Raw genomic sequence first — 26,244 nt, 5'->3', positions numbered from 1 at the left:
GACAAGTTTTATTTTCCTCTCAGGATAACGAGATCAGTTGGTTTTCAGACAAGCATAATTAATTGCCTTTATATGAATCCCGAGAATGTTGTGTGTGTAAAACAAACACCCAAAAAAGAGTAAAACGTGTGGGTAAAACACACGTGAAGGTACTCTAAACACCTCTTGTTTTTATTGTCTGCAGGAGAGCTGGAGGTATTTCAGAAAGACGGGGAACGAAAAATCCAGAGTCGGCAGCAACTTCCTGTGGGAACAACCTGGGGGCCATTTGCTGGGAAGATGGACCTGAATAATAATTCCTTGGTATGTGGATGTTCTGAGATGGTTGACTCAGTATTTTGTCATAGCTCAGAAATTATCTCTGCTTGCTTCCCAGGGAAATCGCTAAAAATAACAGTTTGTTTTTTCTTTTTCATGGCCCACAAAACTTGGAGACTTTCCAAGTGGTTTGTCTCTGACAGTAATATACACAGAATTTAGAAGGAAACAGGTTAATCATACCAAATGGTTGTTTAGTAAGGTAATTTATAAGGTTGTTGCTTTATCTGCTTAGCCAGACTAATACTACTCACACTTAATAATATATACAAATGCTTTTATTTTTAAGATGACACAAATTAATTGTCATACATTACAGGTTTACATGAAGAACAAGAAATGAACAACCTTGTTATTCCTCGGTAATACTATTTGTACCTTTTAGAGCAACGATGAATGATTAGCGCCATAATTTCTGTTAGCATTTTTGTAAAATCTCTGTAAAATCTACCTCTAGGTAAGATTATACGGGTAGTCGATTAACTCCTGTGTTAAAAAGTAGTGGAAAGATGGAATACGTGGTCCATTTAAACTTCATTTCTTAATTGGATATTTTAGTTTTCCCGTTGCTGCTGTAGCAAATTACCTACCACAAACTTTGTGGCTTGGAAACAGCTCAAGTACATCACCTTGCAGTTGTGCCGGTCTGAGGTCTGATGGGCTAAAACTAAGCATCTGCAGCACTGAGTCCGTCTCTGGAGTCTCCTAGGGGTGACTCTGTTTCCTTCACTTTTCCAGCTTCTCAAGACCATCCACAGCTCTTGGCTCAAGGCCCCCTGCCGTCTACAAAGCTAACGGTGGCTGATTGAGTCTTCCTCACATCCACATTTAAGAACACCTGTGATTATAGTGGGCCCATCTGGGTAAATCTAGGATAATCATCCTCTTTTAAGGGCAGCTGATGAGCGACTTTAATTCCATCGGCTTCCTTAATTCCCTTTTGCCATACGATGTAACATTCACAGGTTCCAGGATACAGACATTGGGACCTCTCCTATTTAAGTGATGATACAAGTGATAAAACTTGGGGAAACAAATGTTTTATATTATTTAGGAGTTCCACAAGTTATATATACGAATGACATTCTTCCTAAAAGCCACTTATATGAGAAGAGTCTCACGGCTGCCAAATGACTCTGTCTACCCTGTGGGGCCATAAAAACTCCCAGAGGGGTTTTGACAAATGTACTGAACTCAGCAACACTGCAGCCCTTCTTCAATTTGTTACATGAAAGAAATTTCTCCTTCAAGTTATTACATGAAAGAAACTGGTATGTGTGGATCTCCGCTTATTCAGTGCCTATTGGATGACACAGAGGTTATTGGTTCAGCCAAAAGTAATGATTGGAATAAATAGGAAATATTTGTGTCACCAAACTTTTAAACAACATGGGAGATTCTAGGGTGTGATTTTTACTTCCTAAATCCACATATTTATCCATAAAAGGATGAAGTCGGTGATTTCACATGTATTTAAGAACTGAACAAGTTGATAGGTTAAGCTAAATACTTGATCATGTGGGCAACTTAATTCCTAGTGGTCCAGTTTACCCACTTCAAAAAGGCTTTGCGATGTGGCCCCACAAACATTGCAGGCGTTGGTTGGTTGAGTTGTTAATAGACTGGTCTATTGATTCCATTGAGAGAACAAGATTTACCATACTGATTTCCGAGCAAAGGCAAGACGAAGATTGTCTAACCATCAAGGGTTGAGTTAAATACTACAATAAACCCATTTTGTCTGGAAGTCTATTGGTTCTCTCGCTTAAAAAATGTTTTTGGCAATAAGATACTTATTTATCACTGCATATCCATCCCCAACACAACCTTTAGTTATTTCTCTGATATTTCTTCAAAAGTGTACTGCCACTGAAGTAGCACCTGTCATTGAAGTAAAAGAGAAATGTTTTCCTTTTACTATATCAAAATAATATCTATATGAAAATTCAGTTTTTGATCTTTATATAATTATTTATATATGTGGGATGGTACAATTATACATTTTTAGTATTTGCTACATTTTGGGTGAAAAATAAACCTATTTGTGAAAGGTTAATTTCAATGAAATAATGTCCTATTTTTTGGATAGATGTTTTTTAAATATTCTTGTACCATTATAAGGCTATTTTATGGCATGTTTAATATTTTTAAAGGGTTCAGCTTATAGATATGAAGAACTTTTGATACCATTGATACTATTTGATATTATTTTAAGACTATGAATACTCTTCAGGGTATCAAAAACCAGTAGTGGGTAGTAGTTTTTTTATAGAAAATAATCTTAATAGTCTGGTTTTATTTTTTTGCCTTAGGGTTTCAATATTCGATTCATGCTACTTCCTGAAACTATAGTAATTTTCTCTATTTAAAAACTTAGTTGCTTTGCCAAAGTATACCTTAAAAGACTTTCCTTTTGTGATAGCATTCCTTTCCAAAATTTACTTCTAATTTTAAGTCACTAAATACTGCTGGTACCACTTTGGGTACTACTGTTCCCACTGTAGAATAATGAGCTAACATATACCGCATACTCATTCTTTTCTAGCCACTGCATAGAGAATTTGAAATGGATTCACTCATTTAATCCTCAAAACAAACCTGAATTTGTGTCTGTTTAAAATTAGATAAGAAAATAAAGGCGTAGACCTTTTGATTCCAGCATCTGTATTTAAAACAATTTCTTTTAAATGGGTGTTTATTTTTGAGAGAGAGAGAGACAGAACATGAGCAGGGAAGGAGCACAGAGAGAGGGGGACACAGAATCTGAAGTAGGCTTCAGGCTCTGAGCCGTCAGCACAGAGCCCGATGCGGGGCTCAACCTCACGGACCGCAAGATCCTGACCTGAGCCGAAGTCGGACGCTTAACCGACTGAGCCACCCAGGCGCCCCCAGCATCTGTATTCTTAAAGACCATGCCACACTGTCTGCTCAAGAGCATGTGTAACATGATTTGAACATGATAAAAATGTTTGGGATTTCCTTACGCATATTCTAAATTTATTTTAAAAACTCTGGAGAAAATACACAATGTTTTTTTTCTTACTTTAGGCAAAATATTTGTTATGGTAATTGATAGACTACTGGCGCAATTATGAGTTAATTCAAAGGCTCCTGAGATTTCATTACCTCGATAATTTGGACAGTACTTTAACTTGTATTTTATGTCCTAAAGATAAATTTTCCTTATCATAAAATATATAGCCTCCTAACCCTTCCTTACCCAACCTTGAATCAAATTTGGAAGTAGCACCCTCCTACAGTGCTTATTTGCCAACCAGTGTAATGTAAGTCTGCTCAGACTCATGGTGTTGGCTCAGGAGATTCAGCACACTAATTAATCCAACACAGTAATTAATTGAGTCACCATGCCAGATGTCAAATCCTTTTTATATCTTTCAAGTTCCCATCTTGAAGTGCATTAGCAATATGCCACCTTCTGCAGGAAGCCTTTGCAGACCAGGCATTTGGGTGTATAGAGCACATTTCAAGAAATACAGGCTGTATTGAAACGCCAAACAAATTGATTTGACAAAAAGTTATTCTTGGAATTATGTAACACACTGAACATAGAAATAAATAATCTTTTGCCCACACCCCATTATCTTGTTTGATACGTCATGTATCATTTCATGATTTAATAATAGCAGCAACAACATGTAGTTACTACCTTCATTGCACCAGATACGGGTCAGAGAGAGAGGAGAGGGAAAGAGGATATTAACTATAAGGAATTGGCTTATGGAGACTGGCCAGTCAAAAATCTTCAGTGTGGGCCAGTGGCTGGAGCCCTAAGAGAAACAATGGTGCAGGTCCAGACCAAAGACCAGTAGGCAAAGACCCAGGAGAACCAATGGTACAGATGAAGCTTGTTGCTTGGAGAGGTCAGTCTTTTTGTTCTTTTCAGGCCTTCACCTGGTTAGATGAGTCCCACCTGCATTACAGAGAGCAATCTGCTTTATCCAAAGTTCACTGATTCAAATGTTAGTCTCATCTAACACACCTTCCATGGGGTGCCTGGGTGGCTCAGTACTGAACTGGGACGCTCAGTTAAGCGTCCGACTTCGGCTCAGGTCATGATCTTGCGGTTTGTAAGATCAAGCCCCATGTCAGGCTCTGTGCTGCCAGCTCAGATTCTGCTTCGGATTCTGTGTGTGTGTCTCTCTCTCTCTGCCCCTCCCCTGCTTGCTCTGTCTCTGTCTTTGTCTGTGTCTCTGTCAAAAATAAATAATAAACATTAAAAAAAATTTTTTTAAGTTAACACCTTCCGAGTTGTCACACAAAATTAAGCATCATAGCCTCCAAAGGACTACCATGTATTGTTTCAGATTTTTCGGATATAATTGTGCACCCCTGAGTGGACTGTTAGCCAGTGGGCGAGCCTAGCCTTCTCTCCAACATCCCACCTCTGTACCAAGGAATAACTTACATTAAATGCTATCACGGTGACACAAACTTAACTTTTTTAAAAGTCTTGCAGTTTCATTCAGAGGACTACTGACAAGGAAGCTGTTTTAAAAATCACTTTAAATTATGATCAATATCTGTTTTGGGGGTATTTTAGAATTTCTGTATTTACATGTTGTACCTTTGACGTTTCCTCCGTTTTCTCCAAAGATCTTTGCAATATGCTAAATCATATGCTAGCACATAATGAGGGCCTAATAAGTGTCAAACAACAATGACTGTTTGGAAGATTGGATGTCTTTAATTTCAGTGACATTTGCCCTTCCTTGCTTCTGAATATATCAGCTGTCAGTAGCTAACTAGTCTAATTCAGCCAACTGCTGGAATTATACAACATGCATACTTTATTAAATAGAACATAAATAGAAAGTCCCACATTACTGACTACTTACTACTAAATTCCTCACAACCTGTTAAATTCAGTAAGTGAAGTCTGATAGAGAAGTCTCATTTTATTGATCCTGCTCAATCAGGAGAGATTGTCTTATTTTCTCATAGGACGTTTGTGACATTCAGTTCTACAAATGGGAAATATGCATATAAAGGGTACTATAGACAGCATTTCATTGCCTTAATAATCAAATAATACAGGTGTTAAATTGTACCTTAAGCTTTTTAAGATCGTTATCATCGTTAAAATGTGGTTGGGGAAAGAATTAGAGGTTCCTGTTCGATATCGTAGGAAAATATCAGAATTTTTAGATGTCTCTGTTTCTCTCCTTCTAGCCTAAGTCTAACTATCAGAATTTTTAGATGTCTCTGTTTCTCTCCTTCTAGCCTAACTATGTCTAACTATGTCTAGTTCTAACTGAACTTCTAGTTCAGTACCAATCTCTGATCCCATTCATTGCCAAAGTCTTCAAGCCTCATGTTGTACACACCCTGTAGCAAGTACGCCCCTACCCATATGTCTCTAGCGTTTATCTGTGTAGTCAAAGGCTGCTTAGTGGAAGTATCTGTGACTTTCTATTAGAGGACTTTTTTCCCAACCTCAGGAGCAAATTCACTGCAAGCCAGGCAAACTAGATGTGCTGGAGAACTAATATTTCCAGGACTGATAACCAGTGAGAGACAGAAGCTGGTGGATAGATACCCCCGTCTCCTTGCCTCTCCTTTAGGCTCTGAGAAGCGGTTAGAGTTTGCCAGTGGAACTGAGCTCCAGTTGGCTTTATAATGCATTCTTTATGACCTTCCTTCTCTTTCCTGTTTCTCCATACCTCTACTGAAATTTTGTGAGGTTGCCTACCCAATGGACTACTTGCACTCGAATCAATTTCATGGTAAGTTCTGGGGAAACCTCAACCTCTAAAATATAACAATGAAGTCGATTTGAAAGTAATATCCAAATTATTGTTGAGATTCTAGAGAACATAGATTTCTTTTAAAATTTTTATTCAGTTTTAGACCTCTGCCTCTGGCACATAATAGATATTCAACACATACTCTTTAAAATAAAAATCTGACTTTCCTTACCATGAGCATTCTGATGGACCCCACCCATATCCTCCAATCTCCACCATCTCAATGATATAATTTATAATTTGGTGATGCACGACTCTTTGTTGCGCCTTAACATTTCTTTTCGTTGATGTTGACATTGGGAAAGATCTCTTCCTTTTTAATATTCATTCTAATCTAGGCTCAGGACTACCATACTTTCCTACTTCTCATATCTCTCTGGGTCTTGGCTCTTTTGAATTTAACTGTGCGTGTTTCCCAAAACACTCTGGCCTTTCTTCTCTTCTCCCTCAGTTCCCAGTGCCTCAGGGAGCTTATCCACTTGCAAAGCTTCAGCTACTAATTTACAAATGACATTTAAATTAAAAAATCTCTAACCTTGGCTTTTTACCCTTTCTCTATTAGCACATTTCAACTGTTTTGTAAGCCTTTCCCACTGACTTGCTCCAACTAAATAGTCACAAGGAGAGTTTAGTACTGTTTCCACAGATTACCTCTCTAGTCTTCTCCCTGACTTTCGACTTGGAGTCACCTTTGATCCTATGTCTCTGCATCTCCTTTCCTGCCTTCCAAGAAGTTCATTCTAGACGTTATTCTTTGTTTTTTTTTTCTCCATTCCTACCTCTCCTTGTCTTAAAACTCAAATGTCCGTTTATCCACATATTCACGCACATACGAGTGCATGGGCACACATCCCTCTGCTTTATTGCCTATAACTACTACCCTTGCTTTTTTTTTCATCTTCCAGGATTCTCGTTTTCACTTCCAGAAACCAGGTTCTATAACTTCTGATTTCCTCTAGTCTGCTCTCTTCTCTGTTCCTGCTATCACTGCTTTAGTCGAAATCTCCATCTTTTCTTCCTGATTATCATCATATTCTTCTACTTTTCTTCCTGCCTTCCCTCTTGTCTCCTTTTCCTTTATCCAAATCACAGTGTGTCCTAAAAACAAAAGTAGCGTCACTCTTTGTGCTTAAAATTATCTTAAAGGGCATGAGAGAATAGACCATCTCTATGTATTTGGCCACACTATTCATCATCCCGGAAAACCCTATGTTCTGCCCCCACCCCTCTTTATCCCACTGACCCCCAATTCTTACTTAAAGACTCAGCTCAAGTAGACTTACTTAACTTAAAGTCTGGGATAGATATAGACTCCTCAAGTGTTCCCATGATGCTGTAGCTTTACTAGGATAAAAGCATTTATCACATAATTGTGTCTGTTTACTTGTCTGTCTCCCCTGCAGACTATATGCTTCTTGTCTTTTATCTTTGCATCCATCCTTCCTAGAGCAATGTCTGACTTCGAGCACAGGCCCAATAAATAACCTTAAAGAATTAGTAAATCAGTTCTTTCCTTTAACTTTTCTCTAGTATTCGTGAATGATGCTCATCTCTTTATTCAAGATCCTTGCATTTTCCCCGAGTCTTCGTACCCATTTCTTTTGTTTCCTCAGGAATCTTCCTTCATCTGCCCAACTTAGCAATACCATTACCAGTTAATACTATCTTGTGTCTGTTTTTTGTTTGTTTTTATATTTATGTGTATTCTTAAACTCAATTGAGTGTGAGATGCAGCAGGGAAGGATAACTACACGTTTCCTCAGTTTTTACCCAATGAGGAGATATACCCATGATGGTTTCTTGATAAATATTGACTAATTTCAGTGTAAGATTTGCAACCCCTGAAACAGTTCGGGAGGCTGACGTGTTGAGCCCTTTGAGGCAATTACGATTTGTTTACAGTGGAATCAGTTTTAGATCCCTCACTATGACATGGGTGAAGGCCAAGAAGGTGTTCTGCTCTACCATGCTTTCTGTGAAGTCTCATCCAGCATCGCTCTTTCCAGTGACAAACCATCTGGGAAATTCCATCTGTCTCTGCTTGGAAACTGAGGTGGCAGTCGCCCACTGTGAGCAATTTTCTATTAACTTCTTGGATAAGATCAGTCAGATTTATACTGAATTGATGGGAACCGTAAGAGCAGGGTTGTTCCAAGAGAAGACAAATGTACTGATTCCTCTAATTGGGCTTAAGCCAGTTTCATTCACGGATGCCCTTAGGTTCTAGTAGTGCAAGGACTTATAACCCTTTTAATTGTACCCTCTTCCTCTTGGGAAGCGTTGGTGAAATTCATTATTGATGGAGGTTGTAGATTTGTCCCTTAGGGAGGCCAAGATCCTGGCTTCTCTTACACTCTATCTGCTTTGTGGAGAATTAATGGAAACTGAGTGGAAGCTGCTCGAAGAAGACATGAGACAAGACATTTAAAGCAGCAAAGCCTTGGAAAGTGACACATTGGTCTGGTTTTTGGAATTAGAGTAGGTTTCTTGTCTATTTGTTTGTTTGTTATTTGTTTGTTTGTGGGAGAAGGGGGATATTGGTATGGAATCCCACATTGGTAAAGGCATCCTATAGAATGTGAGTCAGAAAGGAAGAACCCAAGCACAAAAGAATTATTTCACAATTCAGATCTCTATAGAGGCAAACCAGACAAGTCAGTTGCGTATGGATCTGAAGGGACTGATGGTATTATAGTGCAGGCATAGTGATGATGTTGGCAATGGATGGCGTTATATTGTAATATGAGAAAATAATGTTGAAATGAAAATATAAATTAGGCCTTTCTTGATAATTTGTACCTGCCTCCAAGATACGCCCTTGTGTGTAGCTAATCTCTCTGCTAATCTCAATCTCTTTTTGATTCATTGTTTCTTCTGATGGGTGAAGTCTTTCCAGGTTCTTTATGTTTGGACTTGCCTTTGAAAGGTGGGAACACAATGACAATTCCTCGTCATATGTAGACAGTTTATTTATACTTTACTCACTTATGCCTGACACATAAACACATTTTTGCCTTTGAATTATGATACATGGCTAAATCTATTTATCTAAACTTAGGCCAAGTTTGAATAAACAAAAAGGATCTTTTTCTTCATGTCAGAATATTCACTGTTCCCTTTCTCTAGAATTTAAGGAGAAATTTATTGAAGATGATCTTTTTAAGTAGTTATTAAAATGACTCCATGTGATGCTATTAATTTAGTCAGTGTCTAGAAGGGGTAGTTTAGTTATTCATATCATCATATGATCAAAGTTGTTCTAAGAAGAAGATGTGTATAAATGTTAAGAGACCAATGAGTAGTACTACCTTTCCCAGGGAATATAAGCATCGAAGACAAAGTCTGGCTATTGGTTTATAGCTCTAGACACTCTTTGTGGAATCGTTCCCATTTGTAGACTTTTTTCACATTTTATGGTCCCTCAGAGGGTGGAAATAGAGTCTCTGTTCCCCAAGGGGAGTTTGTCAAATTCTTGGGTGGTGAGGGAGTGTTTAGCAAAATGTAACTCTATTGTTTTCATAACACAGATTATAGAATATAAAGCTCAGAAAACATTTTTGGCGGGAGGAGAGGTTGAAATGAGAAAGCACTGTGAAGAGCAGTCTGAAAAGTTGATCAAAATTTTCTTCTGATATTTGCTGATATATCTGGCATGACTTGACTTTTAAAATCTTTCTCCTTGATTTTTTTTTTTGAAGACTTGGCATTCCACAAGTCTTTTTGAAACAATTGGTTTGGCATTGTACACTTTTACCCATTATTTGCATGGTTATGATAAATATCATTCCGACGTTACGAGGATTTTGCAGTGATCTCAGCTAGGCATGATAATTAATACATTCAGTAAGTTGGAAATGATAGCAGTGGAAAAAATGGACGATTTTGTATTTCTTCTGTTTGGTCTTAAAAATCAGTATGACTTAGGGATAACTCTTGAAATATGTTATAAAATATTGGACTCTGCTTTTAAACTATGAATAGGTATTCCCAGGATACCATTAATCAAATATAATTTAACAATAGCTCTCAGTTATCATTGACAATCTTTAATATCATGAGGTTTTCCTGGTATAGGAAAGTTTGTGAGCGTGACCTTGTTTAAGCCACTCCTATGAGGCTTTATGTTAATGTTGTGTGATGGTCCAGAGGTAATGTTTCTCTGATAAGAGAAAAATAAAGCAGTATCTCTTAAGTGCTTTTGGAAACTTAGGAAATTATTTGAGGAACTCTCTTTTGGAATTAACATGTCTTTTCTTTGTGAATTTACCCATAAAATTTTAAGTAATTCCTTATTATTCATTTACTTTTACATCACTTTCCTCATAAAATCCTCTGGCCTAGTTTGGCAAAACTGTGGCTTCTTGATTCTAGTAACCTGTATGTCTTTTGTGCCATTTTATTGGTGTTATATCTCTTTCTGTTATAAAGGTTGGGCACTCAGAGTCAAGCATAGGGCTATGTGTGTAAGCTTTGTGGGTTTTTCTCTCATACTCTCTATTCCTAGTTTCTGAGAGTCAGAAATGTGAGCACAGCTTATCTGGATGTCTCTGATACAGTGTCTCTCACAAGGCTGCAATCACAGCGACAGTCAGGGCTATGGTGTCCTCTAACTCTCAACTACAGGAAGATTGGCTTGCAAGCTCACTAAGCAAGGCTACTGACCCAGTTTTTTGCCTCGTGGGCATCTCCATAGAGCAACTCATGTCATCGCAGCTGACTTCTCTTTGAGCAAGCAAGTAAGAGAGCAAGAGAAGGAGCCTAAGATGGAAGCCACAGTGTTTTCTGTAGCCTGATCTCGGAAGCAGGAGTCCATTACTTTTGCTAAATTCTATTCATTAAAATCCAGTCGCTAGACTAGCCCGCACCAGAGGGAAGAGAATTGCGCAAGGCATTGAAACCAAAGGCTGGGTGGGCTCTTTGGAGCCCTCTCAGGGTCTGTTTACCCTTGAAGGTAGTTTACATAGTTACCCGACCTCTGGATACAGAAGGACTTTTGGACAATAAGAGCAATAAGAGAAATCACAAAAGAAAATGGAGTGAATATGAACCGAAAATATTAAGTCATATGTTATAAAGTATCATCATCAAAATCAAAGGTTAGCTGAGAAGTAAAAGACTTGATGAAGATGACATCTATGTTATTCTTACTTTTGAAGTTAAATAAGGTGTCCCACATGGAAGGTGATTAGTAACTTCTTGATTAATTTATTTGGAAATTGGGAGGATAGCGAAAGATGAATTGAAATGTATAAAACGCGACTTCTACAAAATTTATTGGGGATTAGGAACCAAAAGCAGAGTGCTTGCTGAGTATTCCTTCTCTTTCAGTCATTTTGAGAAACCTGCACTAACACACTGTAAAGAGATGGGAGAGAAAGTATGGGAAAGAGCCCATGATGTGGTTACGGTAGCTGATTCTACTTCTGACTGTTATCACCCGTAGTGGATGTGCTATCTTGGATAATCACACACGCTCTCCGCTTCTTCACTTATAAAACGGATGTTATTATGCCAGCTAGGCGTCATAGAGTTGTTGTAAAATTATATAGAATTATATGCAGTTAGTCACTTTGAAAAAAATATACAGATTGTTGTACAGACCTAGATTACTTTTTATGGTGCCCAGGAATAGAAAATAGATTACCCATTTCTTTAAACACCACTCCCCTAACCAGTGCATGCAGGCTTTTCTCTTCTGTCCCCTCTCTGAACATATTTAAAAAGCACTTTGGTTGTCATTGTACATATACCTCTTCATACACATGTGCACACATGTATTTATACACACAGATATACTTACTGATTAGCTAGCATGGCTGTTCTGAGAACTCATAGCCTAGAGAAGTACAAGGTGTGTACTTAGGGTATTTATCATCTAAGTACAATCACCACAGAAGCAGAGCAAAAACATGTATTTTGAGGAAGAGAAAGAAAGGTTAAGCGCTCAAACTGCTTTTTGAATTATCCTGGCTTCTTTGTGTTTTCTTTTTGTAAGAAGTTATTGTTCAGAAGGCATTTCTCAGGTGTGTGATTGGGGATTTCAGACAATTGGAAAAGTAATTTACCCTGTCTGATTCACTTTTGAGTTAGGTTCGTATTTTAAAATGTTAACTCAATTCTTCCATTATTTATGGCAGTTTAGAGTTCGGTATAGAATGGAGTGAATAAGGCAGTCATAACACAGGCTGTGACACACCATGAAATATGAAGAAATGGGGACCGAGTTCGGAAGAGCAAAGGCATTTCACATGCCTTAAGTTTGAGATTTTATTAAGAAGTCAAACAAATACCATTTGTTTCTCATTACCCCATATGTGAGCATTACCCCGTGGACAGGAGCAGCAAGAGTCCCTTGGGTTCTGATACTAATCTCAGATATGGCGTTACCACCTTGCATCTTAAAATCACTGCTGCTCAGGCATGTGTAGCACATTAGTCCACATGAGGTGTCCAGTGATGTCCGCATGCGCATCTGAGACAAGCGTCAGGTCCCAAGTACATGTTGAATGAAGTATCTACAAGAGGGGGAAAAAAAAGAGCGTTTTTCTTCATTTAAAAAAGTTCAATGGTGGCAAAAAGAAGTTTCACTCCTTTACGTGAATATTTTCAACAGGGAGCACAGGCAGTTTTAGAATTGTTGCCTTCCTCCCTTCAAAACCTTATGAGCATGACAGCTCTTCAAAGGAAGCAGACACTGGCCGAAGTGTTCCCATCTCACTGATACTCCAGGAGGAGGCGGGGGGAGAGTGCATCATGGGCGCCAAACAGTGGTCGGCTCCATTGCTTCATTAATCAGGTGGAGGCACTCTGAAAAATGTTTCTCTTTGGTTGCAGCCATCTATTTTTTGGTGTTAATCTGCGCCCTGTGGCAGGGTTTTGTGAAAGGAAACAATGAACAGTTGTATCACCCCCCCCCCCCCAATTGTTGTAGCCCCTGTCAGAAGGCTCCGAGGATGATGCAGGTCTGTATCAGCCTGATAAGGAAAAGAGGATTCCAAATGGCTTTGGAGAGCATCTGTGGGAGTAGAGTGTGCCGTTTTGGGCTAGACGAGCTGTGGAATACGGCAGAGGCCCTTAATGGGGTCCTAAGGGTTCAGTGCCAAACCTTCTGCTGCTTCTCGAAGATTTTCTGAGGAAATACTGTAGTGGTGAAATTCTATGATTGTCAGAAGGGCTGAGGTTCAAGATGCTGTTTTAAGTTGCTTGTTCCATAATCTGTGATTAGTCAATCTAAGTCAAAAAGACAAGAAATAATAATAAGTAATAAAAATAGACAAGGAGAGAAAAATCTCAAGAAACCTCCCAGAGTCTATATTGGAGGTCACTTTTAATCTGCTGACAGTGAGTTTCCATGCCATTGTCATCACAAGCTCTGTGCCAGTGGCCAATACATTTTATATTCTGTAAGTTCCTATTTTATGGGTAGATGAAATATGAAACTATCTTTTACAATGCTGATTCCATTTTGGCAGGCCTTTGGATCCACATATGGTTCAGTAAGCTGTTTTGGAGCCTAATGTACCTTTGTTATTTATTGGGATTTTTGTAAAGGGGATAAATGTGCTATTTTTACTGTGGATTTAAAAAAAATCCACATTAAATGTTTACACCCCCCCCCCGCCAATTCATATAGCTAAGAGAATTCTAGTGAGCTTTCAAAACTGATCTATGGTTCCTAGAACAGCTAGAATAAAATAACTCTTACCCATGAAGAAAAACAACTAGAAGACAGTTGAAGCTCCAGCAAAACAGAACCAGTATTTTGTAGCATTCCACGATAATAAAAATGGAGAGCAGTTAGTGAATGGGGGCCAGAAAAGTTGGCATCCTGTCAACAGGCTTTTATATCTTTAAGTATCTTCAGCCTTAGATTCTGCTGGTTTATTCTTTCATTCATCCCACTGTTAGTCTGACATGTTATAAATAAGCATACAGGCACAAAGAGTGAAAAACAAAGTGGTTGTCAGAGGGATAAATGATAGGCAGTGACCTCACATACCATGGAGAGTCCAGTGCTCAGTTAGGAACTTAGTTGCCTAGAGGTGAACTGTGCCCCCTCAGCTGAGGCCTGGCTGATAGAGGGAGACTCCCTCTTCAACTTTAATCTCTTTGTTTTGGTGAGTTGAACTCAGACTCTTAACTTTTGTTTAAAAGAATGTCTGCATGTAAAGATAAACCAGAAGGAAAGTGACATATTTACCAGTGTCATTTCAAAGCACAACTTTTTCTTCCTAAAAAAGCGCTGGAAGGATAGATTTATTTGGATAATAATACTCATTGTTTGCATTCGTGAAGAGCAACCAGATTTTCTTATATGGTCATTTATTTTTATTTGGCGTTAATCATTCAGTAAACTTGCTAGAAGGGGTGCAATCTAAACCTCTGGCCATTGGTTACGTACAGGACAAGATAGAGGGGATGGACCCATTTTATTGTCACACTAACTAATCAAATTGTGTGCTTTCCAAGTTGTGTGTGTATGTATTTTAATCCTTCTTACAAACAAGTGAGAGGGTAGTAGAATGTTGCTTCATAACTATTTCCATGGTCTTCCCCTGCTGTTGCTTACAAACAATTGAATGGCTAACCTAACCTCTGTTAGCTACATTTTGCTAGACATCGTGAAGGAAAACTTGACTAATATTGCATGTAATATAAGTCAGGAACCCTGCTAAGCAGTAAGGACACAAATATCTGAATTCTTCTCAAATGGAATTACTTCTTGGATGAGTATTTAAATATAACTGAATTCTATTCATTTATAATATTTATGAATTTATGCATTGCTTTGAACAAACATAACGCACAAAAAGCCATATTCATAGGCACACAGACACATACACGCACATATATAGAGTCACACACACACACACACACAATAAATGGTTGATTTTTGCCAACAAGTAAGATTACTATTTTAATTTTATTTTGTTTATACTCCTAACTTTCCTAAATAAAACAATCTCATGAAGTGAAGGGCCCCCTTCTTGTAGAATGAGTTACACGAAATTACCCAATGTTTTTCTTGTCATAGATTAGGCAACATCATAAATATTGATAATGTTTCTGTAATTTCATTATTTCTCATCATTTTATTATTTTATCTTATAGCAAAACACACAATTGCCAAATTATCATAAGGACATTTTAAGTACTCTAATAGGTAACTTAGAACAAGTGTAGAGTATTTAGGTGTATAAATCTGCAGGATGTAAAAGATGTTTATAATTCTTGGCCAACTAGAGCATTACAGGGAGACTCAATCGTATTAGTGACAAATATGGTAAGAAAAGAAGAAGAAAATGTGAGAAATGTAAAAAATATGCAAGCAATAAAACTCAGAGTTCTCTCATATTATTTGATTTTCTGTCAGTTTTCATTTCTCCTTATTCTCTATTTTCCATGAGCCTGAATTATTGAGAACTGTCTATAACCTTCATTGCAATAGTATACTAAATATTTTGTGATGATACAAGATGTAAACAGTTTAATTGGGATGGGAACTGTATCTTTAATTTTAGTATTTATCACTAGTCTTAAGAAATAAAATGATTTGGGAGGAATATTATTATAAAGTGTTGCTAATGTTTATTGCAAACCTTGCATGCCACTCACTGTAGAGGACAAAAGGGTACTCAGTCTTTTCTTTTTTTAAAATTATTTTTAAATGTATTTATTTTTGAGACAGAGACAGAGCATGAGCAGGGGAGGGGCAGAGAGAGAGAGAGAGAGACAGAGACAGAGACAGAGACATAGAATCTGAAGCAGGCTCCAGGCTCGAGCTGTCAGCACAGAGCCGGACACAGGGCTTGAACGCATCAACTGATGAGATCATGACCTGAGCCTAAGTCAGATGCTCAACCGACTGAGCCACACAGGCACCCCCAGGGTACTCGGTCTTTTGATGATTATTTTTATACCTCCATAACCACTGAAGGCTTGAAAAGAGAAGCAAGTCATCTCAGTTCAGTTGGTTTGACAGCATCCAAAGGAACGGGGAGCCTACTGTCTTAGCAGCAAACTTCTTGATAGTTTATTATCTTTTGCTAGTGTGTATGTAGTTATCTCAACATTGAAAAGAAGGGAAATCAGTAGAAACAAGAAGTGCGGTCCATTTTAGTTGATCAATTACTATAATCTAACTTTAACTTACCTTATACTGTATTGTTTGACTCCAGTTACTGCTGAAATGCATTATAATGTGAGTTGAATGGTTTTTTACCATCAACTAATACAAAATATTCATGATGTATACAGCACTTAAAAGTTTCTCAGTAATAGGGTGTCTATGTGGCTCAGACAGTTGAGTGTCCCACTTCGGCTCAGGTCAGGATCTCACAGTTCCTCAGTTCCAGCCCCGTGTCCGGCTTTGCACTGACAGCCTGGCGGCTGCTTCAAATCCTCTGTTTCCCTCTCTGTCTGCCCCTCCCCTGCTTTCTCTCTTGCTCTATCTCTCTTTGTCTCTCAAAAAATAAACATTAAAAGAAACAGTTTCTCAGTAACTTGCTTCCATTTTGCAGATGTGACTCATCTCAAAATCTACATGATCCATGCTGACCAATTGTGAAATAATATAATTAATTTTTTTAACTAGCGAACTGAATGTGGTAAAAGAATTAGATATTATCAGCACTGCACATGGATATTACTATTAATACTGTATTGGTAATGGTGAAGTGCTTTCATATCATTGGGATGTGTGGAAATGAAGCAGATTCCACTGTGAAAGGATTAAATGCTCACTATAGTTCCTTAAGTTGGAGCTTGAGTTTCCTTATAATGCTTTGAGAATGCTGTATATTGAATACAACTGAATATACTAGAAAACTGATAAAAGAGAGGTAACTTCATAACTCCACAGGCATTAATTACATTTTTATAGTTTCCATTGATATTTATAATGCTCTTTATGCCATTAAAAATCTGATCCTAAATCAGGATGAAGTTTGTTATTATTCTGTGTGCTCTTATGTATGAAATGGTAGGTGAGCCTTCTTTAGAATATTGTCTATTAACCATGCACTCAATGAAATAGAATGACTTCTGAAATAGCTAAAGAAAAGAAGTGTTTTTTTAAATGACAATGTAATTAAAGGTGCTGCAGATTAAAAAAAAAAAAAAAACCACCAGTATTAACACCAGTATTTCTGTCAGATTCTTGAAATAAACTTCATTGCATTTTTAATACAGCCATGTTTCCAGATGAAATTCTATCCATTCATGTGCACAGAGATCATCCTGGGTTTAAGCATTTAGCATCCAACATGGCTATTCTTAATTTGTCATTGAGATTAGAATATGGAAAATTGGGTTAGAAAGTAAAAACTAGCCGTGAGCTTTTTAAAAAGAATTTATTTAATGGAGTCAGTCCAGATCTCTAAATTCTCCCTCTAATTCTTTGCTCCCTCTTTAAAGAGAGACAGTACCACTGTTTTGTCTTTGGTTCCTGTGTCAGGGAGTTGAGAGGCGAGAGCAGTGGGATTGCATTTTCAGGATGCCACATGTGCACTCTTTGATCTGGGGTACTGTGTGCCTCAGGGAATAAGTTCAATCTTGATTTCTTTAGTCAATCATCCACTATCAGGTACCACTGCCCTGATTAGCAGGCTGAAGAAAAAGAGCATATTGTGGGTATATGTTACAAAGATGAAAAATAGTGATGAGCCTGTTGGCAACAGAGTCAGCCCCTACTTTCGCTCTGTGGCATTTGCTCTCTCTTCGCATAAATCCTTTTAGTGCGTGAAGAAACAAAAACCAGTATTTCCATATGTTTTTCAACAAACTGATGATTTTTTTTCCAGATAGTAGTTTCCTTTCTTTGTTTAATCTGTTACTGCAAAATGGAAACTGGAAAGTGAATTAGCAGGATGCATCGTGGTAGTTGCTAAGAGAGATTCAAATATAGCTGTGCCTGCTTAACATTCCTGCTACTCTGTGAACCAAGCCAATGGCTAACTCTTGTGAAGTGTTCCAAGTCTGGAAAACCAGCACCACACCTGTGCTTTTGCTATCTCTTCATCTGGTGCTACACAGATGTCAAATGGTTCTCTGGATTTAGTAGACAGCCTCAATATTCATCCATTACCCATCAGTGATGTCCCTCCTATATAATTAGAGTCTAAAAATTTTCTGAATTGCCTCCCATATGTCCTCTTTCCTTTGGTCAAAGTAAAGGAGAGAATCTCTCCATCATATGAGAGTATATGCTGATAACAACTACTGTTTTTGGTCTCTCTAGATACATATTTGGAATTTGTCCATGTGTATTGTATATTATGGTGTTGAGGTGGAAATGGAGGCTCTCAGAAGACTAAAGAGTGGATAGATACCCTTTGTATATTAAGTTTTCACCAGATCTCACTAATCCATTTCAAAATTAAATTTATTTACTTAAAAAATTAATTTTTGTGAGCACATTTTATGTAGAAAAATGCAACTATAGATACAGTGTATCACAAATACTTATGGTATGCTCATGTTCAACTGAAGTTATTTACTGTTGTATTTGACCTTGATGATGGGACCGGTTTGATAAGGTTAAGGTCAATGACTGCATTATTTTTAGACAAGATACAAAGTGTAGAATGTTCTGTTTTGCTTTACTGTGTTAACAACTAGTAGCGTTTAGAGTTCTCTATGTCCTGCTGATTTAAGCAATGCATTCATCCTGGATGATTAGCCAAAAGATTTCAGCACCTGTAATTAATCACCCATTTGAGAAAAGAAACACAGAGTAAGATATAGTTTGGCTTTTCCCCCTCCCAGAAAAGTCTGGACAGAGTATAAATAAGAAAAATAATAGTGCTAGTAATAATCATAATTATGCTTTCAATGCATATGAAAACAATCACTGAAACATTTTTGATCACATTTACTAATTAATACCCTTATATTTGCTTAACTTTATAAATGTTGTGTCATGGTGGTAAGAAAAGGACTTGTTATCTCTATTTTATAAAGGGAGAGGGAGTAGTGACCTGTTTAGAGTTTAAAAGCAAGTTTCTAGCAAAATCATTTGTGTTCTTTTAATTATTTGGACTAATGATCGCTATTTTTTTTCATGCAAATATTTATTTAGCTCAATGTAATAAGCATAAAAACCTCAGTAAGTAGCAATGGATTTATACAACAGACCTTCCAAAAGATAAAAATCTTCTACTGGATGCCATTTTGTCTATTAAGTTGTCATTAATTAGTTGAAAAAGGCATCCTGCTTAAGGTATCCTGATTCTTTTTTTTTTTTTTTCAGATTGCATTGCATGCATTCCTTATGGCTTTGAGAAGTAAATAATGAAGTGACAATCATGAGTTTTTGTATACGAGGGCATAGAGGTCAAAGAATGAATGAATCAGTGCAGTACAATGATCTTACTTTTAAAAGTTGAAAAAGCTACTTTGAACCATTTCATTAAGGCATTAAGAAACCTTCATAGTGTTGAAAGAATATCCTAAAGCTGGGCCAAGGACTTAAAGAATATATATAAACAAAACTGGTCTAATGGTTGTGATGGAGATTAATTATTAGATTGATGTCTGGCAGACTGCAAACAGCAAATGCATTTAACCTCATTCAGCAGCTAGAACTAACCTGTTTACAAATACTCTAATTAGATCAGAACGTAAGAAAGACGAATAAATGCACCCACATCAATAATAAAGGGACATTCCCCCCCCCTTACATGTTCGTGGTACTAAAATCATTCTACACCTCCCTGTCCACTTAGAATCTAGTATTTTAAACTCTAAAAAATGACTTCAAGAACACCTGGTACCTTAAAGTATGATTCTCAACAACCTTGTTTTATCTCGTTCAAATTTGTTTAAACCTAGGGAGGCCTGCTCTTTCCTGTGCCAGGATCTATTAATGATAATTACTTAGAATACTACCCCCATTCTGCGATACCATCACATCATTGTGAGGTAGATTGTGATCTTATCCTGGCCTATTCTGTTTAACCCTGACACTCCTTCTATTATAGTGGGGCCTTGATAAGATCATGCCTGTTAGGATCAGACATTAGTTGGAATCAATATTTGAAAATGTGCCTGTTTTTTGCTTAATAGTAAAGTTAGTGTGAATTTTGAAGTAAGATCATTTGTTGGATCAGATCGTCTAGCTTCATCTTGTCAAGGATTCTTTCCAGTACTTTGTACTCGAAAGCACAGAATGAGGCCTTGGGGAGACCATAATTTTACTGATAACCCACTTGGGTATATTAGCTTTCAGGTAGGTATCCTACCTTGATGAAAATATTTGATATTTTAAAACTGATTTAGCTCAGGGGCACCTGGGTGGCTCAGTTGGTTAAGCATCGGACTCTTGGTTTAGGCTCAGGTCATGATGTCACTGTTTGTGAGTTCAAATCCCGAGTCAGGCTCCGCGCTGATGGTATGGAGCCTGCTTGGGACTCTCCCTCTCGCTCTGCTCTCCACACCCCTACCCGCACCACCCCCCCTCAAAATAAATACATAAACTTAAAAAATTATTTAGAACTGATTCAGAGCGGAAAAATGAGTTAGAAAGAATGAAAGACTATCTTCATAACTCTTCATTAATGTAACATGGTGAATTCGGTGGTTCTCAACCACTGACAGTTTTGCTCCTAAGGGACATTTGGTAATGCCCAGAGACATTTTTGGTCATCATAGCCTGAGAATGGGGGTCAGAGGAGGGAGAAAGAGTTGCTACCACCTTCTAGTTGGTTGAAGCCAGAGCTATTGCCAAACCTCCTGCAAAACACTGGGTAGCTTCCCACCACGAAGAATAATCTGGGTCAAGACGTCACAGTGCCAAGGCTGAGAAACAACATGCGCTGAATATACCAAAACAAGGTGTTTGGCAGCAATGGATTTCGGTTTTTTAAATTTTTATTTATTTCTTAATGTTTATTTATTTTTGAAGGAGAGAGAGAGACAGACAGACAGAGAGAGACAGAGAGAGAGAGAGAGAGAGAGAGAGCATGAGTGGGGGAGGGACAGAGAGAGAGGGAGACATAGAATCCAAAGCAGGCTCCAGGCTCTGAGCTGTCAGCACAGAGCCCAATGCGGGGCTCAAACTCACAAACTGTGAGATCATGACCTGAGCCGAAGTTGGATGCTTTACCAACTGAGCCACTCAGGCGCCTTCAGATTTCACTTTTGAATGTGAGTGTCTATCTGCCTGGAAGAGCAAATGGTGTGGCTGGTGTTCCTTCTACTGGCTAGTAACATCTGGTAGATTTGTCATCACGAATTCTTTTAGGCATACACGTCCAGAAATCTGGATGGTTTCCTTCAAATTTGTGCTGAATGAAACTATAGATAGGAAAGGTAAAGTGAGAAATCAGCCATGTAACACCTTTGATTCTAATAAAGCCAAAGCTCTTTAATCCTTCCTGGGTATTGTAATCCCTGCTGGGAATTTATTCATAATTTTTTGAAATTAATGAAACTTGCAATAGAATATCCATGTTTATCACTTCTCCAACTTCATGAGATTTGCTTATTCTTTGGTTATATATTTAGTTATATGTATGATTTGGTTATTTATTGATTAAATATTATCTGACTATATACTCATTTATGATAAAACAACACCAAGTATTATATCTTTATACTATTTGGGAGAAGGTTGTTGCCCAGTAAGTGCTGAAAAGGGGAAATAAGTATTTTTTTTTAATTTAGTCTTTAAAGGGAAAAATAGGCAACAAGTTTACAGTATGTTTCTAAGAAATAAATTAGAGGATGTCTTTCTCAGGCTCATGCATTTTATGATTACTGAAGTCTGTGTAACTGGGTTTTGAGACTGCACTCTTCCATCTGCCAAGACAGGTAAGGGATTTTTTTTCCCCTTTTTGTATTGTTGTGAGTCCTAAAAGCTTTTTTTTTTTTTTTTTTTTTTTGAATACTCCGATGGGAGCAGCATAAAGGGGGCAGGAGTTGCCAATGGCAGTCATACTGCGGAAGATTAACACACTTCTTTTGATGAAAGGTGACTTCCCAGAGGGTTGGAGAATAAACATATGGGTGGAAGTGATGCTTTGGAGAAAAGGTGCTGAAGTAAATGAGAAGGGAGTATTCCTGTGAAATGGACTTAAGGGCTCAGGACTCTGAACCAGCACAACCTACCAGTTCATTGCTCGTTTTCCATCCATTTTAGTGGAGACATGGAATGGACGTCTTGCAGACTACTGTATTCATAAACCTTGTAAGAAAAGATTACTTGCAAGAACTACAAAGTTTCTAAGAAGTTGGCAGGTTAAACAAGTTCTTTGCTGCTTGATTTCTAAAATTCCTCGTGAAGTGAATATATTTTTATCATATTCCCACTCCCTTTTTTTGTTTAGTGTTGTTTTTTTTTTAAAGAGCCTGAATTATATTTTAGCCTCATTTGGCATCTGAAAAAATGATTTTGCAAATGAAAAATACTATTTTTAAATATTGAGAAAGTCTATATTATACTACTGCTTAGGAGTATATTCTGAATTAAAATAATTATAGGGGGTACTCTAAATGCTTTTAAGGTTACTTTTAGAAATACAGAGTTACTCTCTTTTACAATTTTTTCCTTTATTTTTTTCTAAATGGTTTAAAATTATGCCTCTGTATCATCACCAACAGAGTGTATCTTATGATGTCTGTTCTAACAAGAAAAAAAAAAAAAGTAAATTCCTTCTTCCTAATAAGTCCGGATCTGAATCTGCGGAGAGAAATGAAATGGGGAGTTTAGTACTGGGCATAGATTGCTCTCTCCTCTGGTGTCAAACACAGAGTAGCCTGGTTTGGATAGAGTTAAGTAAACTAAAGACAACCCATCGCTCCCAACCCTCTATCTCCTTGGAGTTCGCCAACAATCATGTCTTCTTGTAGAATAAGATAAGTTTTCATGTGTTTGTGTTTGATGGATTAACAACAGAAAATTAAGGAATTTTACAAAAATTCCAACTTGGCAAATAGTAGCAACCCTTATCATGCAGAGGCCTGATAAAACCCTCCGATAAAGCACCAGGGAAACTAGTCTGGACAATGTCTTGAAAAATACTAGGTATCTGACAGTGGTCTGCATCTCGCCACTAGAGCTGGTGATCAGTTAAATGCAAGCACCACATTAGATAGCAGAACTGTTGTTCATAACTCTGTGTTTCTATCTTTAAAGGTAGGACATTGGTTATGATAGGGGCAGGCGTGTGACTATAAAAACTACAAAATGGGGGCTGTGCTCTTTCTCCTGACCAATTTTGACTTAAAGCAAATGACTGTTTGGGGGAAGGAGAAGTATGATGAAATAAATAATACCATGGGTAGCTTGGGATGGAGGGAAGCATTGGGACTTAATCCAGACAAGGCAATGCTGTACACTATAATACTTACAAATTATCAGCTTTTTAATAGTTGTCACTGTGCTCTCTGATCTACATAGAAAAGTTTTTAAGATAATTTAGTGTTCCTTTAGTGTTCCTGTTTTTTGCTGGGCAGGGGTGGGGATTTCCATAGTAGGCATACAATGATGAGAATACAAGATTTCTTAAAGAAGAAAGCACAGAACAGCTGGTGAATAGTGGGATATAAATTTTTACTGAAGTTTGTGGTTTCATTCCCCCCCCCCCCTTCCATTTGTATCCGCGCCCAGTGCCTTCTGGCTTTTTCTCTAAAGGTCCAGGTCCCCAAATCACTTCAACCTTGATTTATTGTTTGTTTTGAATATGTAACTGTCTGGTCTGAGTCAAATCCTATATGTGCTCTGAATAGGAATGTATACCTAAAAAGTGACTCTTTATATATTTTATTTCATTCATCTGTTCAGTAATTTAGCAGACACTGATTATTAGTGAAGAGGTACCAGGCATAGTCCTAAGGCTCTGAAGATATCTCAGTGTACTTGAAATAGACATTGATTTTGTTATCCTGGAGATTATATTTTAATGGAAAATGTGGACAAATATGTGGGCAACTGCCGTGTAATAGGTTATTAGCAAAAATATTGTAAGTGCTAAAAGAGGAAAAGCAGTGGGGTGCCTGGGTAGCACAGTTGTCCAAGCATCTGACTGTTGACCTCTGCACAGGTCACGATCATGATCTCACGGTTCATGGGTCCAAGCCCCTCATCGGGCTCTGTGCTGCTGGTGTGGAGCCTGCTTGGGATTCTGTCCTTCTCTCTGCACCACACCCTACTCCTCCCGCCCCCAACTTGTGCTTGCTTGCTTGCTCTCTCTTGAAATAAATAAACTCAAAAAATTTAAAATAAATAAATAAATGATAAAAGAGGAGAGGAAATGCTGTATGTTAGAAGAATATCTAACATATATTTGGGAATAAAAAATTGAAGTGATATCTAAGTGGAGACCGGTAGATTGAATAGGAATAAATTAGTTTAAGAATACTTGGGACTTGGAAGGGGTTTGGCTGTGTGTGTGTGTGTGTGTGTGTGTGTGTGTGCACCTAAGCGTGTGTTGGATATGGCAAAAGTGGAACATAATAAAGGTCCATGAGCAAAAGAGAACATGGTCATCTTCAAGAACCGCTGGGTTGTCCATCAAGATGAAATAACTCTTCAGTCAGTTGAAAAATATTTCAGTCACCGGAAAATATTTCGGTGACATACTAAATCATCAGCCCAGTTCACCTCAAACTCTACTGCAGATGATTTCCATACAGTTTTGCCTATCCAATAATACTCTTATAAACGTTGTCAAAGCAGATTAGCACTAGAAAGAATCCTCCACCGACTTTTTTTCCCCCCTACCACTTCTCGGTTTTTAGAGAAATACATGCAACTGAGTTGTTGTGCATTAGATCATTAGAGGCTTCTCTGGAAGTTTCTGGGATCTATTTATAACAACTAATCCAATATCAAAGCATATTTGAAATTCTTTGACCTTATTACCTAAAGTGTTTGATTTTTAGGCTATATATGTGTGTGTATATATATATATGTATATATATATATACATATATATATCTGTGTGTGTGTATATATATATATATATACATATGTATATATGTATATACATACACACACAGATATATATATGTATTTATATATATACACACATATATATTAGTATATGTAGAAAATAAGGGGAAGGAATATCCTTGGCCTCAGGGAGTTTACAATCTAATTTAAAGGCTTATCTGGAACAGATAGTTATTTTGAGGATTGTGTACAAAGGTGAAACCTTCAGGCTTAACACTCTTGAAGATGAATGGCACACATGGAGTAAAAGTGAGGTTGGCACCTTACAGCACTGAAATGAAGGATTGCTCTAGCTATAAGCAAAAGAACTCCTTTAGTGCAAACTTGGAACTGTGGGCTTTTTACTATATTAAGTTCAACATAAGAATAGTCAAAATGCATGCCAAATGCTTTTTTATATTGTGTGATAAAACCAAGAAAAAATTATGTATAATAAAAATACTGACTGCCCCTTACTTTGTAAAAGTACTAGCAGGTACAGTCAGTGTAATCCAGAAAGAAATTGCCGACAGGTCTCTTTTCAGGTTTCCATATGGAACATTTCTATAAAGCGCAAATAACATTGGGAACTGTTCTACAGTGTTATAAATCTTTGGGTTTTTTTAATGTTTATTTTTGAGAGAGAGAGGCAGAAAGACAGAGCATGAAAAGGGGAGGGGCAGAGAGAAAGGGAGACACAGAATCCAAAGCTGACTCCAGGCTCCTAGCTGTCAGCACAGAGCCCGATGTAGGGCTCAAACCCGCGAACCGTGAGATCCTGACTTGAGCTGAAGTCAGATGCTTAACCAACTGAGCCAACCAGGTGCCCAAACAGTGTTATAAATTGGAAACCAGGAAGTATCGTTTAGTAGTACAGATTAATGGGTATTTTTCAACCTTGGCACGATTGGAATCTTGGGCCAGATAATTCTTTGGTAGAGGCCTGTCTTGTGCACTTTAGGATGTTTTGTAGCAACCCAATCTTTACTAGATGCCAGCAGCGCACCCCCTGTTTGTGACACTCAGTAATTTCTCTAGGCATTGTCATGTGTTTCCTGGGTGGGAGGACAAAATCGTCTCCATTTGAGACCAGTGGAATAGAATCTTTTAAGAGATTAGCAGTATGGATTATTTCCTACCACCATAGGAAAGGTTAAGAAAATTTATGCAGTTTGTTTTTGTTTGGTTAGGTTCCTGTTTTTGTTTTTGTTTGTTTTTTAGCACAAATGA

The 26,244-nt window shown here is 37.7% G+C and overlaps 1 protein-coding gene across 2 annotated transcripts in view; it reads left to right on the top strand.

Moving 5' to 3' along the window:
• The window catches only part of ZFPM2 (zinc finger protein, FOG family member 2), a 464,096-nt gene that overhangs the window by 233,460 nt on the left and 204,392 nt on the right, over positions 1-26,244 (top strand). For both annotated transcript variants that reach the window (XM_027064037.2, XM_027064036.2), the window contains one exon: positions 185-303. In XM_027064037.2, coding sequence (XP_026919838.2) covers positions 185-303 — 119 coding nt within the window. The remainder of the gene's footprint in view (positions 1-184; positions 304-26,244) is intronic.

The sequence above is a fragment of the Acinonyx jubatus genome, chromosome F2 (genome assembly GCF_027475565.1).
Source record: "Acinonyx jubatus isolate Ajub_Pintada_27869175 chromosome F2, VMU_Ajub_asm_v1.0, whole genome shotgun sequence".
Taxonomy (NCBI): Eukaryota; Metazoa; Chordata; class Mammalia; order Carnivora; family Felidae; genus Acinonyx; species Acinonyx jubatus.
The sequence above is the reverse complement of the archived record's forward strand: the minus strand, read 5'-3'. Positions and strand labels throughout refer to the sequence as shown.